The sequence below is a fragment of the Penicillium pulvis genome (genome assembly GCF_028828015.1).
Source record: "Penicillium pulvis strain IBT 33274 chromosome Unknown scaffold_8_segment0_segment0, whole genome shotgun sequence".
NCBI classification, from domain to species: Eukaryota; Fungi; Ascomycota; class Eurotiomycetes; order Eurotiales; family Aspergillaceae; genus Penicillium; species Penicillium pulvis.
In genome coordinates, this window is record NW_026643080.1 from 5,052,885 (window position 1) to 5,065,947 (window position 13,063).

General features: G+C 49.0%; 4 protein-coding genes across 4 annotated transcripts; 3 read left to right on the plus strand and 1 right to left on the minus strand.

Moving 5' to 3' along the window:
- Positions 1-400: 400 nt before the first annotated feature.
- N7503_011320 (carboxylesterase/lipase family protein) lies at positions 401-2,077 on the minus strand (the record flags this gene model as incomplete). Its single annotated transcript, XM_057070866.1, has 2 exons — positions 401-1,429; positions 1,487-2,077. 2 exons carry the CDS (start codon positions 2,075-2,077, stop codon positions 401-403), a joined length of 1,620 nt encoding a protein of 539 aa, XP_056917477.1.
- Positions 2,078-3,048: 971 nt separating this feature from the next.
- Positions 3,049-4,641, plus strand: N7503_011321 (carboxylesterase/lipase family protein; the record flags this gene model as incomplete). Its single annotated transcript, XM_057070867.1, has 1 exon — positions 3,049-4,641. One exon carries the CDS (start codon positions 3,049-3,051, stop codon positions 4,639-4,641), a length of 1,593 nt encoding a protein of 530 aa, XP_056917478.1.
- Positions 4,642-5,528: 887 nt separating this feature from the next.
- N7503_011322 (fungal specific transcription factor domain-containing protein) lies at positions 5,529-7,678 on the plus strand (the record flags this gene model as incomplete). Its single annotated transcript, XM_057070868.1, has 3 exons — positions 5,529-6,068; positions 6,127-7,429; positions 7,542-7,678. The coding sequence occupies 3 exons, from the start codon at positions 5,529-5,531 to the stop codon at positions 7,676-7,678; spliced, it is 1,980 nt and encodes a 659-aa protein (XP_056917479.1).
- A 3,053-nt stretch (positions 7,679-10,731) lies between these two features.
- Positions 10,732-12,189, plus strand: N7503_011323 (NmrA family NAD(P)-binding protein). The gene is made up of 2 exons (XM_057070869.1): positions 10,732-11,711; positions 11,771-12,189. Exons 1-2 carry the CDS (start codon positions 11,068-11,070, stop codon positions 12,183-12,185), a joined length of 1,059 nt encoding a protein of 352 aa, XP_056917480.1. The 5' UTR covers positions 10,732-11,067; the 3' UTR covers positions 12,186-12,189.
- The last annotated feature ends 874 nt before the right edge of the window (positions 12,190-13,063 follow it).

Below are 13,063 nucleotides of genomic sequence, written 5' to 3' on the forward strand. Positions count from 1 at the left end.
TCAGTTTCAGACGGCTGTAACATTAGAAGCTATTTATAGACAAACCAAATTTAGCTTCTATTGTTACAAGACTTATACTCATTACATGTATTAATAATAATACCTATCAAGGACATATATATATATTTTATATGTTAACTATACGTTGTACAAATCCTTGCGCTAGTAAGTGAGATACGTGTATCGACTGTCTTCATTCCAAGTTTCGAAAGATCATTCGTGAAAGTGTTTCATACAAAGTGTTGTTCTTACGTAGCAAATTACGACCATGAGGGTAACGAGAAGAGGATATTTCCAAACATATTGCCAAATCTAGAATAAAACCTATCGTGACACTGTCTAAGTTATCTATATGCCTGAGAATATACTGCTAGGCCTTCGGTATGCCAAGCGCACTAGATCACCACTCGTACAGAGTGCTGAACCAATCCATCAGGAATTCGACGACGGCATTAGGGGCGATGCTCTCCATGCCCCAGGTGTTGCCAAGGTACATGATCTTCTTGGCCTCCTGGGTCGAAGGCTCCCACTTGGGCAGTCCATCTCCGTTGGGGTTACCAGACCGAATGAAGTTGACCCAGTAGTCAGACATACGGTCAGCAATAGCGTAGTCCTTTGCCGGCCAGGTCAGGTTGGCAGTGTAGTCCGCGTAAGGAATGTTGTTGAAAGTGTACCACAGCTCTGCACCGTGGTAAGCACCACCAGAGTGATCCTCCTGAGGAGCACGAGTGAAGAAGTAGGTGTACACGTTAGTGCCGGCACCACCAGCAACCCAGTCTGCGGCATACTTCCAGCTAGTGACACGAGACATATCGCGCTTCCAGGTGTTGGAGCTGTTAGTCGCTTGGGCGTCGCTACCACCAGGGTAGAGCTTGAAGAACTCAGAGGAGAAGTTTTGGAACACCTGTGCGTAAAGAGTCTTGTATTCGGTGGTATTGTAGTCCGAGATACCCTCATCCTTGTTGAAGCCGGTCATGATGGGAACATCGGCATGGTCGTTGTCCCGCAGCAGCTGGCCGTACTTCTGCTTGAGAACCCAGCCATCAATGACGGGGCGCCACTCTGGGGGCTCCATGTCCAGATTCTCGAACTGAGTTCCGGCGAGCAGATCCTCGTTTTCGGAGTCCAGGTTGTTAAGGACCTCCGCGGAAAGGTTGCGCAGCTGGGCCGGGGTGGTGACATTGAGCTGCTTGAAGAGCTTCACGCCGAAGTTCTCGGCCTCGGCCTTCTGGCGGTAGCTGACAGCGATACTGGCGGTGTTGGGGTCGTGAGGGGACAGGGCACCACTCTCAGAGACGGCTCCCGCAACGTACTTGCGAGACAGAGGGCTGTAGGCCATGATCAGAGAACTGGCCGAGCCAGCGGACTGTCCACCAGTGACGATCTGGTTCGGGTTACCACCGAAGTTGGCAATGTTCTCATGAACCCACTAAATAAAGAAGTTAGTATAAAATCTCCGACCAATAGAGTGAAAGAGCGAAATTACCTTTAGGCCAGCAATTTGATCAAGAGTACCATAGTTACCCGAGCTATTATGAGCAGACTCGGCTGAGAGTTCGGGGTGGGCAAAGTAGCCAAAGGCACCGACACGGTAGTTGACGGTGACGACGATGACATCCTTGATCGCAAGACCGGATCCATCGTAAGTCTTCACATCACCAGAGCCCATTTCATAACGGCCACCATAGATCCAGAAGTAAACTGGCAGGTTCTTAGACTTGAGGTCTTCATCATCATCGTAGGTGGGTGTCCAGATGTTGAGGTACAAGCAGTCCTCACTCATCTGGTCGCTACCAGTGTAGAAAATGCTCGCAGAACCACTGGACGTCTGCATACACTGGGGACCAAACTTGGTTGCGTCCAGGACTCCATCGTGGCTTTTTGGTGAGGTAGGAGGCTTGAACCGCAATCCCCCGGTGGGCGGGGCAGCGAAGGGGATACCTTTGTATACGGTGACATTGGACCGATACTCTGACGCAGTACCTCTCACTTTGCCTTGAGCAGTGTCGACAACTGGAAATGCGGCATTGGCAGCCGAGAGCAATGCAGCCCAGCCAGCCAGGGTCTTGAGGAACATGGTTGGAAAAGTTGTCAGGATGCTTGAATTATCCTTCCAGGACTCCTTCAATTATTATAACTCCTTACCTTGGTTGTGACGACTACCCAAATGGGCTATATTTCCGCCTCTTCCGTAGCTGGCCTTATGATGCAGATCTCTGTGATGAATAGAATGCAAAGTGGGTCCACAGGCGGGGATTGCGTAACTGTGGCTTATTCGAAACTCTTATTTGTTCGGTAATCGGTACTCGGTACTAGACTAGGTTTAACGCCGGCTTTGCCCAGGGGTCGATTATACAAGTTTCTATACTTTTCGTCCATGCACCCGATGGAAGGTATGTGGGGAAATTCAAAAATTCCTTTTTGGCGATTGCGTGGCCACTTTCCGTAGATCCTCGGGGTTTAACTAAAATCCGCTTCATGCCACTCCGGATACAGTCCAGATGCTGCTATTCTCCACTACATCCAGACCTTGAATACTTGGGGGGAAAAAAAATAACTTCAAACAGCCTATGAAACCTTATGACATAGCCAACGCAAAATCGAAAGGTTATGGTGTGAATTCAAAATTGAGCTGGACGCTGTCTCCGGGTGGGACCAGTCCCTGAATGCCAAGAGATAGCAATGAAATAGTTCGGAAGATCATTGTCCATGGTAATCCGTGGTCTCATATGCGGGAAAAAGCATTTTGGCTTCAAAAGCATTTTGGCTTCAAAAGCAAAGATCTGCACTTTAATTTCCATTCCTAGTATCTAGCTTCGGTTGGCCGCGTCTGCAGGAATTATAGTGTTACGTGACGAGCCTTCGCGTAAAACAGAAGTGGACCTGATGATGTACCCCGTTATTCAAAGTTGACCACAATTTCCAAGATTTTATTGGATGTTTCATTGTTCTTGGCTTTATCATTAGGTTAATAAAGAAGTTGAAGCTTCCTATCACCTCGCACTTTCTCCTCATCCTTCTCATCCCTAACCTTCTTGGCCAACTATCATGGACTACTCCATCCCGAAGCTTCTTGCTTCGGCAAGTCTTCTGGTCGGTTTGGCTTCTGCCGCCCCTAGCTCCTCGCCGCTATACAACTCTGTTATTGAGACCAAGTATGGCAAGGTCCAGGGTTACCCTGCCTTCTCCAGCGAGCCCACTGGCAACTTGACCAACTGGAAGGACATCACCGTCTGGAAGGGTATTCCATTTGCCGCCGACACTGCAGGCGAAAACCGCTTCCGTCCTCCTCAGAAGGCAAGCTCATGGAACACCACCCTAGATGCGAAGTCGTTTGGCAACGTGTGTCCTGCCGCCACCAGCGACACCAACCTCACCATCTCCGAGGACTGCCTGAACTTGAACATTTGGAGTCCCGCCAAGTCCACTGGCGCCAAACTTCCTGTCGTTATGTGGAGCTACCCGGCCGAATCCACCGCTGCTGATGCTCTCTTCGACGGTGGCGGCATGGCCGACAAGGGTATTGTGTTTGTCAACTACAACTACCGAACTGGATCCTTTGGTTGGCTTGGACACCCCGAGCTGAACGAGGAGGTCTACAAGGCCACTGGCCACAACAGCTCCGGCAACTGGGGAATGCTCGACCAGATGGAGGCTGTGAAGTGGATCCACGAGAACATCGCTGACTTCGGTGGAGATCCTAACCACATCACCGTCATGGGCCAATCTGCTGGATCTGCCGCGACCTACCACATCCTCAACAGTCCCCTTACCAAGGGCCTCATCAAGCATGCCATTATCGAGAGTGGTGTCCGTGACCCCCATGACCCTCTGTGCACTTCTCTTGCCGAGGGCTACAAGACCCAGGAGTATGTTATGGCCCAGGGCCTGAACTACACCGCTGAGAAGAATGTCAGCACTATTGCTGAGCTGCGCAAGTTGCCCATGTCTGATCTCGAGGACAACGTTCTGGATGGCTGGAGCTTCGGTGCTACCTTGGACTACTACGCTATGCCCGCTAAATACGCCGTGACTCTGAAAGAGGGAGCTGCCAACAATGTCCCAGTCCTTACAGGTAATACCAAGGACGAGAGTGGTGCTGAGAAGCAGACCAATATCACTGTGGCCGAATACCTCGCGGATCTGGAGGATACCTACACCACCGGTAACTGGTCCAACAGATTCCTTGAGCTTTACCCCGCCGATAACGACAAGCGTGCCGATGGTGCCTACAACTCCATGTGGACCGACCGATCCAAGGTTGGCACCTGGATGTGGACTCAGCTCTGGGCTGAATCCAGCAACAAGGATGTCTACACCTACTTCTGGGATCACTCCCCGCCCGGCCAGGACCAGGGCGCCTACCACGAGTCTGAGATCAACTACGTGCTCAACAACCTTTACGCCACTGACAAGCCCTGGACCGCAAAGGACTATGAAATCGCTGCCAAGATGAACGGATACTGGTCCAACTTCATCAAGAACGGCAACCCCAACGGAAATGGTCTGGTCCACTGGTCCCCCACTGCTGACGATGCGCGTGTGCATCACGTTGGTAACGGTTGGGGCCCCATCCCCGTGGCCTCCAAGGCTAAGGTCCAGCTGTTCAAGGAGTGGTTCGCTACCCTCCCGACCTACTAGATTATCCTGCTGCTGAGAATGATCTCAGAGCAGGATCGAACGCTTTCTATCTGTGCTCTTGAATATTTAGCGTGGTGAATGATGTATACTTTATAACTGTGTAAAAGATCACCTGACCGTCAGTGTTGAGAATTTCTCCACTGCTTCACTTATTCTATTCTTCAAACTCCTCAATCTTATCACTTTGAATATACCAGTATATAGACTAATACATAGTTCTCCGAGGCCAATAGCCAAAATCAAGGTTATAAACTGGATAACGAATGAGTGTTGGAAAAAGGTGATAGTGGGTCCGCTTTTTGGCCCCCATTGTTTAAATAAGCTCCGAGAAAAGAAGGAAATCCATTCTATCGCATGCATCAACTCTGCTATCCGGCAATTTCCTTGGTCACCGCCAATCATCGGACTCCGCCCTGTAGCCGCTCAGTGTCTTCGCAACTAAGGCATCCAAGATTATGAATTCGCCCTGGATGGACCACTTGTCTGCAGCCAATCAGGAAGCTGCTGATCGAGAAATCCCGAACTTCGCAACATCAGAGACAGACACTGCAGCAGACCCATCACTACGTCTGCGAGATCGTCGGAGAGAGAGATCTGTTCTGTCATGTACATTTTGTAGGACCCGCAAGTAAACCACCCATGCCCACTCCCATACTCACCATTATGCATTTCATTCTCGTCCTGACGCAAACCCTGTCCTAAAAAACAGGGTACGATGTGATCGTCAGATGCCATGCAATACCTGCACAGGTAAAGGAATTGGCCACTTGTGTACATATGTACCAAATAGCAAAGGCAAGGCCAAAATAAGCGTTGGCGACCGAATCGATCAACTTGACAAGTTGGTGCGTTCCTTGGCTCAAAACAGGCAGAAACAGACCCGACCAATGCCGACGGCAGGCCTCAATATTGTGGCCACGAATGACCAAATGGATAGCTCTTCGCGAATTGCGCCCAGAAAGTCACCACACAACGTATTTCGAGATCCTGGAGGAGCAATGCCACTGCTCTCGGTCGATGCTGACTCTATGTTACCATCCAGTCATGCGTCTGTATCGAAAGGCAAAGATCATGAAACATCGCCCGCTCCATCTCCAGCATCGTCAGAATATGGAAGTATGCGTCCACACTCTCACGGTGCTGAGTACGTTGGAAGCGCCCATTGGGCTGCGGTACTAGACAGCATATCTGAGCTCAAGGACCATTACGAGGAAGAAGAAGAGGCTAGGATGCTGGTCAATAACGACCGTGTGCCATACCGCAGCCCTGGTCCTCTTCTATTATACCAACCTGTCAATGTAACCAAAGCTGAGATTCTAGCGTCAATACCGGCCCGTCCCGTTGTCGATCGCATGGTAGCGCGATACTTTTTTCTCCGAGACACTGCCCCGCTGCCCGTGCTGCATAACAAACAATTCCTCGCAGAGGTATGGTATATTTCCCCCTTCCTTCTCATACGTAACTGATACCCAACCATCTACATAGTATGAAAGATTCTGGCAGGATCCAGCCTCGGTTCCATTGTTGTGGATTGGCCTCCTGTTCAGCGTTATGGCTTTGACTATGCAATACCAGCAATTGATAGAAGACCCAGCTGACCCTGAAACTCTATCTCGGGTTCAAATATTCCGTGAAAGGACGATTAATTGTCTGATCTTGGGTGAATTCACCAGGGGCAAAGAGTATGTGATTGAGACGCTGCTTCACCACCTGACTCTCGAAGTGCTTCTATGTAAGGATGCAGACATTGGGGTCTGGCTTGCACTAGGTATACTTGTGCAGCTTGCTCTAAGCCTGGGCTATCACCGAGATCCTCAGAAATTCCCCAAAATTTCAGCATTCGCAGGTGAAATGAGGCGTCGCATCTGGGCTGTTGTAGTGCAAACGGATCTGCGACTCTCAAGTCAGATGGGATTTCCACGCCTCTTGAAGCTACATCAATGCGACACAGCAGAGCCCTCTAACCTGCTGGACTCAGACTTTGATGAAACGACTACCGAGCTACCCCCTTCAAGACCAGAAACCGAAGTCACGCCTACACTTTCGATTCTAGCCAAGAACAGGATTGACCATATGTCTGGGCTGGTTAGCGATTTTCTCGCTGACACCCGGGAGCATTCCTACTCAGATATCATGGCTCTGGACAACAGATTAAATCAAGCCGAGGACTCTTTGCCGCCAATCTTCAAATGGCAACCCCTCAGCCAGTCGCTGATGGTGCCGCCGCACATCATTATGCAGCGTGTGTGGCTCCAACTTGCCATCCCGCGGTTGAAAATCTGGCTCCACCGTAAATTCCTCGTTTCTTCCCACCAGCAGATGGCGTACGAATATTCACGCAATGCTTGCTTAGAAGCTGGCATTAAGATCCTCGAATGCCAAAAGTTGCTAGACGAAGAGACACGACCGGATGGATTATTATATCCTGTCCGCTGGATGGTGACATCGCTCAGCCAATTTGTATTCCTTCACGGCATGAGCATCCTCACCTACTATGTGCAACTATCCAAAACACGGACCGATATCTGTATTCACGAGGAAACACAGTCGAAAATATACAGCCTGCTACGCGACACATATCCCATTTGGCTGCGTTCGAGCACTGTATCTCGTGAGGCCCGACAAGCAGTAAAGCACCTTGGTAATCTGTTGGGGCTTCAGGGAGAAGTAGAAGCCCCTGTGCCTCCGTTCTTCGGGGATAATACCGAAGCTGTTGTTGATGCCACTCAATTCGAATCTCCGAGTAATATGATGCCATTCGATCAGTTCGCTTGGGAAGCTTATCAAGGTGAGAAATTGAATATGGAAAGGAACACAAACCATCTCTCAGGCTTGGTTCCTTTGTGTTTCTTTCTTATCCCACATAAAACCTCATCTAACGCGGGGGCTAATTATTATAGAATGTCTTGCTAGTTTCCCTTCACCGGGCGGTTATGGTACCGGATTGCTCGGCCAGCCGGGGGCTGGGCTGCCGTCAAGCTTAGACCTATCTATAACGGACCTGATGACGAACAACCAGAGTGAATGGGGTGAATGAACAGGCTCAGGCTTTAATTGACTCCGAGGACGTACTTAGTAATAGGAGTACATATTCCTTATTTCACTTCATTGACTGTCTTTTAAATTTCCATCTTTCTACCCACCCAAAATATAAAGTTACTTCCACGTTCAGGCGATTTCTTTTCAGACAGAGAAGAGTAGCATTGGAGTAGTCTCAATTGATCCTAAACACTAAATGATATGAAACTCGAATGATGTACTTCCCCTAAGGCTGCAATATATGATATTCGTAGTTCGCTGGTATGCACAGAAGATGAGGTGAGCCCTATAGATGGGGAGTCCAAAAGCAAAGCACACGCGGTCAGGTCTCCATATCCATGGCAGCATCAAGCCGATTGGTCCTGGTGGTATTCTGGTTGTTCCTAGACAATGAGCTCCATTAGTGAGGGTTCCATTAAGCCACCAAGATCGGGAGAAGCAGGGTATCAACTTTGCGGGTAAATTCGAGGGAAATAAATACCTTGAGTGACGGCGCCTATGTCTGATTAAAATGAGCAAGGCCACGCAGCCGCAGATGGCAACAAGGCTTATCATAACCGATACCCAAATGACCAGAGTGGTGTACGTCACGGGTGCCGAGCGAGCTCTCGGTAACAGGTGGGAGACTGGTGACATGTTGTGCGATTTTGCTAGTGGAGCTGACAGCGGAAGAGCCATGTCGTGCGTTCGTAAAGATTGTGAAAGCGAGCAGCGCATAATGCAAGCGTATAAAATGAATATCATAGCGTACGTTGCTTCAAGAGGGAGCGAGTGAGCAGTGCATAATACAAACAAGAATCATTCATGTTTTGCTCCTCTTTCTTAATTGTATACCGACTTTATGCGACACTCGTCAGCAGAATCGAGCAAAGCGTTCGAAGTCGATCGAATAATCATCAACGAAATGACTTTTCTGCGTCCGCAGTATATTCGGTAGCTTCTCACATGTCGGAACCTTGAAAGCTTGGAAGTGATGCGCGGGATATGTGGAATGGAAACAAGGTACAAAGGGGGCCGCTAGCGAGAATCATAGCCTGGACGTTATAATTATAGGTAGTAGCAAGAGAGCAGCATAGAAAAGACATCATCAACGCGGTCCGTGGCGTCGTATAATGTAAGTAGAAACAAGATCTTGGGAGAATAGTGTATTGGTATGTTGGAGAAGTATTGTTTAGAGAGGGAAGCAGAAGAAGAAGTAGAAAGATAGAGCCAGGGATGAGCTCTGTCTATATACTCCATATCCACGGGTAGATGCATGCAAACGCTGCAGGACACCTAAGACCTAAGGCATCTAAGCCAGTAGCAGTAACTCCAGCGCTTTTGTAATCAATTAAAGGCTAATGAGCCACGGAAATGATAGGTATTGTTATGTTCAGGAGCAACTGGGAGCAGACCACTGGTTTCATACTATGGACACACTTATTTACGTAAAATCGGCGCAAGTGCCCAGGGAGGTAAAGACTTACCTCTAGGTTGCAATACGGAGATATACATAGTGGAACATTGATTCTAGTTAACCCTCATCTTTCCTATCGATATTTGATTATTACGTCAGAGAGGAAGAATGGAAGAACGGTGACAAAGGATTTTCTGAATGAGAGAGATGTTTCTAGATTACGGCTCCCGTTGAGTTGTATCGGAAACTGTGGCGCGTGGTATGACTTGGTGGCTGTGCAGAAAGATAATACAGTACCTTACAGCTCCGGGTTTCGTTGCCCAGGCTTCGCACAGTCTGCAAAAACGTAAGAGCTTTTAGTGGGTTGCATGCAATTAATTTCATTTAAGTGTGTGTGGAATTGAAATACCACATTCAAGCTACATGGCTGTCGGGAAAATGCTCATTGTTTTCCGTGGGGAAAACATTTATGCCCTTGACCATGGCTGGAGACTCTGCAGTCGGAGGCTTGCGAACGAAGACGGCCTGCGGAGTAGAGGTGGGTGAGAAGGCAACCCTCCGCCGCTCATACATATAGCTTTGTCACGGACCCCCGCAGTTCAAACTAGTTCGCAAACAGCTTGCTTCTCCAATTCCATTCCAGTAATTTTCATGTGTCTCAAGTTTAATGTTCACATGTTTGTGTTGTGTTTTTGGCTTGGTTTCGGGAAGATCTATGCAATGCTATGTCAGGGTGCATTTTATTGGGGTTGGATCAGCAGATCAGGCATCGTGCTCAATTCTACCCCGCGGGATCAAAGCAGCGAGGGGTCTGCACTAGAAGCGGATAAGGAACCCCCTCGTGAGGTGATCCGATGTACTTCGTACAGAACTTCCAAGGTTCCTTACAGAACTACATAGCTCGGCCAGGCCGGGCCAAAGGAGTGCGTTGGCCCTCCGATGTCCAGCTGATCAAACAGAGATTATTCCCAAGGCTCCATCCTCCCCATAAATGAAGAGAAATTATTTACTGGTTTAAAATAATAAAGCCAATTGGAGTGGAAAGAATCCGCATTCAGGACCACGTGAGAGCGCCCCTGACAGGTTGTTGGTGGAACGAACACCTATGACATTTTGGATTTGCATATACTATGACTGATTTACTCCGTACTCCATTTAATGCCCCCTTTTGGTGCCTCGTCCTCCTTCCTCTTTGCTCCATGCCATTTTGCGCTATTTAATACCACTTTGGTCATCTCGATCATGAGTATCCACGGCTTGGCATTAGCTTAGCCTTTAACCGGACCTAATCATTTTTTTCACTCGCACGTCTAGCCAACAAGTGCTTTGAATGGATGGGGCCGAAGCTCTGGGTCCCGATGCGTGGCCGGTACAGGATCCTCCCGTCCAAGTGGTGCCGACGAAAGAGCCGATTTTTACGTAAAGAAAAACCCCAAAGAACCAAAAGGCCAACGATGGTGTCATCATGGAAACCGAATTTTTCATGATGTATTGTTTTAGGGCCAAGTAGAAAATTCAAATATAGCTCACTCCACTATCGAGAAAGTGCCTTTATATAGTGTTAGGGCCTTATCTTATCCTGCTCTCCGCGTTTTCTCTCGGAACCAATTCTTGAGGAATTGTCAAAAAAAATTCTTTCACTGAAGACTCCAACTGAACCCCCTTTTGGAAACCACTGGTTTATTGCAGATCTCCTCTGGTCCTGAATGACTGTTTCTATCACATAATCCACGGTGGAGCTGGATCGCCCCCGCCGTCTGATCGCGATTCTTGTTACATACTACTTTTTGCTCCCCTCCCAAGGTACCCCACTATCGCAAAACCCTCACCTCCATTTTTTTTCTCGCCAAGGCTCTTACTCCGGATTTCCTTTTTATTACTGCCCTGGCCCTCCAAAATCACCTCAGATCCACTTCTTTTACTGCTTCCCCCTCCCCCCTACCTCACTTACCCTATCTCCCGAGCCACCGGTTGGCTACCCCGAACCCCGAATGACACAACCGCATAAGACCATTGCCGTCGTCAACGCGACAGGCCGGCAAGCAGCTTCTTTGATCCGAGTCGCGTCAGCTGTAGGATACAGTGTTCGTGCCCAGATTCATTCCCTCAAGGGTCTTATTGCAGATGAGCTTCAGAGCTTGCCCAATGTGACCCTCCTGCAGGGCCCATTGCTCGGCAATGTCCAGTTAATGGATGCCCTCTTCAAAGGCGCATCCCTGGCATTCATCAATACCACCTCTCAATCTGGCGACGAGGTGGCCATCGGCCGCGCCCTGGCGGATGCTGCCAAACGCTCCGGTTCTATCACGCACTACATCTACAGCAGTATGCCGGATCATTCCGTCCATGGACCTTGGCCGGCAGTTCCGCAATGGGCCCCCAAGTTCACCGTCGAGAACTACATTCGCCAGCTAGGTCTTCCGGCAACCTTCGTCTACGCCGGTATCTACAACAACAATTTCACAAGTCTTCCATACCCGCTCTTCCAAATGGAGGTCCTTGAAGATGGCTCCTTTGAATGGCACGCTCCGTTTGATGCCGAAACCCAACTGCCTTGGTTAGACGCCGAGCACGACGTAGGGCCCACACTTCTCCAAATCTTCAAAGATGGACCGAAGAAATGGCACGGCCATCGGTGAGTTTCGCCGAGAGAAGACAAAGAAAACAGAAAATGCTAATTCTTGCTTTTTACAGAATCGCGCTCACCTTCGAAACCCTCTCCCCCAATCAAGTGTGCGCCGCGTTTGAGCGCGCACTTGGCCGGCCCTGTCGCTACGTGCGCGTGCCCAAGATCGAAATTAAAGTCAACGTGCCTACCGGATACCGGGAACAACTCGAAGCTTTAGAAGTCCTGTTCGGCGACTTTAATGCGCCTTACTTCCCACAGCCGGAGTTCTCACAACCGGCCGCCGGTTCACCAAAGGGTCTAGGCCCAGCAGGTGGAAAGGGCGCTGGTGCTGGTATGATGCAGGGGCCTGGTGGAGTGGTTTCACAACGCGTGACTGATGAGGCCCGGCATTTATGGCAGGGCTGGCGAGATATGGAGGAATATGCGCGTGAGGTATTCCCCGTGGAAGAGGAAGCTAATGGACTGGATTGGATGCTTTGAAGCTACAAGTTTCGAGATCTAATCTTTTCTTTTATCTTTTTCTTTACTTATCACGACAGGGAAAATTCCGCGCAGGCTGGAATGTGGGTTGCTCATGACCTCGCAACCCCATTCCACATTGGATTGATTTTTTGGGGTCTATTCTGCTCACCTCTTTGCGACTGTTCAATCCCCGGCAGACGTGCATGGTGATGATGCCTGTGCATGTTGACGTGCCATGCGCTTTATGTTTCTTTTTTCTTTGCTCTAATTGTTGCATTATTGGCGAATGGGCATGGGAATTACATGGGACATGACTTTTTTCTTTTTACCCACCGTTCTTAATCGGATGCCCCCGGGCCAAATGGGGATTGATTATCTCCAAAAAAAGTTCTCTTTATTACATGTTGCTTTTGAAACCGGTGTCTGATCGCCAGGGGAGACGCCAAGTCTGCGGCACAGCATCTGGCTTCTACTTTTCTTTAAAAAAACACTCGAAATGACATATCAACGACAGTTTCCCATCTGCCACCACCCATGGCGAAAATCCCACAAACTATTTATTTGGATTTCATTTCTCTCTCTTTGTAACTTCCTCTTTCTTTGCACCCCTTGATCGGGTTCTCGATAAGATCACCCGAACTACGCTTTGACATCAAAGCTGCAATAACCTCGGTTGTATGCAGCATGAAGTATGTTGATGGCAAGGATGCTTATCGGACCAATGACCACTCCGCGCACTTGGACAGACCGCTCCTTTTCTCGTGGTCACCGGTGCACGAAAGAAATAAAGCTTGCGACTTGTGGCAGTGCTCTAAAACGGAATGGTGTATGAGGAGAGATCCCCCGAGTTTTTCGAACCTTTTTGGAAAAGAATTTTCAATTACTCCCAGGGCTGC

Coding starts and splice junctions, on each gene's coding strand:
- N7503_011323 (XM_057070869.1), top strand. CDS start 11,068: ATGACACAACCGCATAAGACCATTGCCGTCGTCAACGCGACAGGCCGG. Junction 11,712..11,770: donor AAGAAATGGCACGGCCATCG/GTGAGTTTCGCC, acceptor TGCTTTTTACAG/AATCGCGCTCACCTTCGAAA.